At 28.2% G+C, this 2,415-nt stretch overlaps 2 protein-coding genes across 2 annotated transcripts; both read right to left on the reverse strand.

The window, feature by feature from the left end:
* Window positions 1-43: 43 nt before the first annotated feature.
* Window positions 44-1,954, reverse strand: ENU1_061820 (FG-GAP repeat-containing protein; the record flags this gene model as incomplete). Its single annotated transcript, XM_008858169.1, has 2 exons — window positions 44-1,691; window positions 1,797-1,954. The coding sequence occupies 2 exons, from the start codon at window positions 1,952-1,954 to the stop codon at window positions 44-46; spliced, it is 1,806 nt and encodes a 601-aa protein (XP_008856391.1).
* A 157-nt stretch (window positions 1,955-2,111) lies between these two features.
* Window positions 2,112-2,384, reverse strand: ENU1_061830 (cyclin-dependent kinase regulatory subunit, putative; the record flags this gene model as incomplete). Its single annotated transcript, XM_008858170.1, has 2 exons — window positions 2,112-2,283; window positions 2,329-2,384. 2 exons carry the CDS (start codon window positions 2,382-2,384, stop codon window positions 2,112-2,114), a joined length of 228 nt encoding a protein of 75 aa, XP_008856392.1.
* Window positions 2,385-2,415: the final 31 nt, after the last annotated feature.

Genomic DNA, 2,415 nt, shown 5'->3' on the forward strand with positions numbered 1-2,415 from the left:
TTGTCATTAAAATATAAATGAAAAAATAAACGAAAAAGAAAATTCATTTCATATTCAAGAAGTGACTCTCAGCTTCTTTCTTTTTATCTCTTATAAATAACACTAACATTATGATACCTAAAATGATTAATGCAATGGTCATACTAATAGCAATCCAGAACATTAAATTTAAGTCTAAGAAATATAATTCTATTGACCATTTTGATGATTTTAATGGTGGATGTGGAATAACTACTAATTGAGAATTTGGAATAATGGATTGGAATTGTTGATGAATGACAGACACGTTCATATTACTTCCAAATTCTACAACTTGAATATAATTTGAAATTCTTCCTAATCCAATATGAGAATAAGGGAATTGAATTGATCGGTGTGTTGTTTGTGAAATTTGAACAGATGCTAATCCAACGTTATTACCATCAGTATTTGTTAATGCTAATTTGAACATTCCACCAAAATAATTGGATCCATATGGTTTTGGAGAGATTGTTTGATACCCACTCCCACAGCTTGAAACACAAACTCCATTTAATCCTACAATTTTAACAAATAATGCATCTGGTTTTAAATTATTACTAATTGCCTTTACTTTTCTTATAGATGTTCCATTACTTTCATCTTTAATATTAAAGAATAAATCCAACATACCTTTATTATCTCCATCAAAGAAAACACCTGATACAGCACCTAAACTAGTTTGTTTAATTGTTTCTTTTTCTGATTCTTCTTCAATTATAGTCTTTCCATTGTCATTCTTTAGAAGCATCATATAATGAGTTTTAGTAGAATTTTGAACTAATACCAATAAATCGGGATATGAATCAATGTTATAATCTCCCATTGAGATAAAACTTAATCCATTTTCTATAACTAATTCAATTCCATTTGGTAGAATATACTCAATAGAATTTCCATCTTCAAATTGATAGTCTTCATCAGCAACACACATTTCATTCTGTGACCTGCATGATGAATCAGATTTTACAAAAGACTTACATACAGTTTTTTGTTTATTGTATTGGATATGAATTCGATTTTTCATTGACCAAAGTAAATCAATATTTCCATCTCTGTCAAAATCATTGACTAAAATATTGTCAATAGTTCCATTTATTTTAACAGTTCTACTTATCGAATAATTCAATACTTTATAATCGCCTGAGTCTTTAGTAGTTTGTGATGTATAAATTTGAATTTCATGTTTTCCTTTATTGTTAACAACAAATAATAAATCAGAACGACAATCCCCATTAATGTCTGCCATAGTAATTGGGAATGTAGCATCATATGTTGGGAATATATACTCATTACTTTCTTCAAAGCTTTTGTCTCCTTTATTCAGCCAAACACTGGTGGTTTTTTTAGAATTTAAACTAATAAGATCAATGTAATTATCTCCATTAACATCAAAAGCAGTAGCCTCTCCATATAATGAAATTGGTTGAGCACATACCAACTTGTCATTAACATGATAACAAAGATATGTTGGATATATATTATTCTTGAACGTTTGAACAACAAGTGATGTTTCTCCATTAAACAAAAAATCACCAGCAATGACATTTATAATAGTCTCATTAAATGTCAATAATGTTTTAAATTCTTCATATTTAATTGTTTTACCTGAAGTATTTTCTTTCATTAACTTAATTGATTTCTTATCTGAACTGACTACAATAATTTCTATTCTATACAATTATTACTTCTTATTACTTTTCTTTATTCAGGATTATATCCTGTTTATGTAAAAGAGCTTATTTAACTCAAACTCTTTTTAATTCAAATCAACAAACTGTCTGTCATCATCATAATCTGCAAATCCAACTATTTCTCCTTCAAATGACCAGTCATTTTCAGCGCAAAAATTCGCTTTACAACTACTTTTCTTTTGGAAAGGTGTCCAAACACTTGCCAAACAACAACCTAAAAAGAAAAGAAAGATTATTTTCATGTTATTCTTCAAGACTTTCGATTATGTTTTTTCAAGATTTCTAAATTATTAGATTATGAAAAGACAATCAGACTTAAACAATACAATAGTGAATCTAAAAGACAATTTGTTTAATACCTTACCTAGCTGAGCAATGCCTACAAACAGCTAAATGAAATTATATATCAGTTCTTTTTCTTCTAAATAATAACACATTTGGTTCAGGTTTAAAAATATCATAATGAACCCATCCAACACTTTGTTGTATTCCTAGTTTCCTCCACTCATCCTCAGTCATTAAATGGTCTTTTATAAGTTTTGCTGCCATTTCATCAGGAAGAATTACATGTCTATCAAATAAGTTTATTCATTGTGTTGTGTGTAAAAAAGCAAACCTATACTCGTATTGGTCATCCTTATATCTGTCAGAGTAGTATGGATCTTTTGACATGATAAGAATGAATCAAAAAATAAAGAGATTT

Source organism: Entamoeba nuttalli (assembly GCF_000257125.1).
Source record: "Entamoeba nuttalli P19 unplaced genomic scaffold asmbl_3294, whole genome shotgun sequence".
Taxonomy (NCBI): Eukaryota; Evosea; order Mastigamoebida; family Endamoebidae; genus Entamoeba; species Entamoeba nuttalli.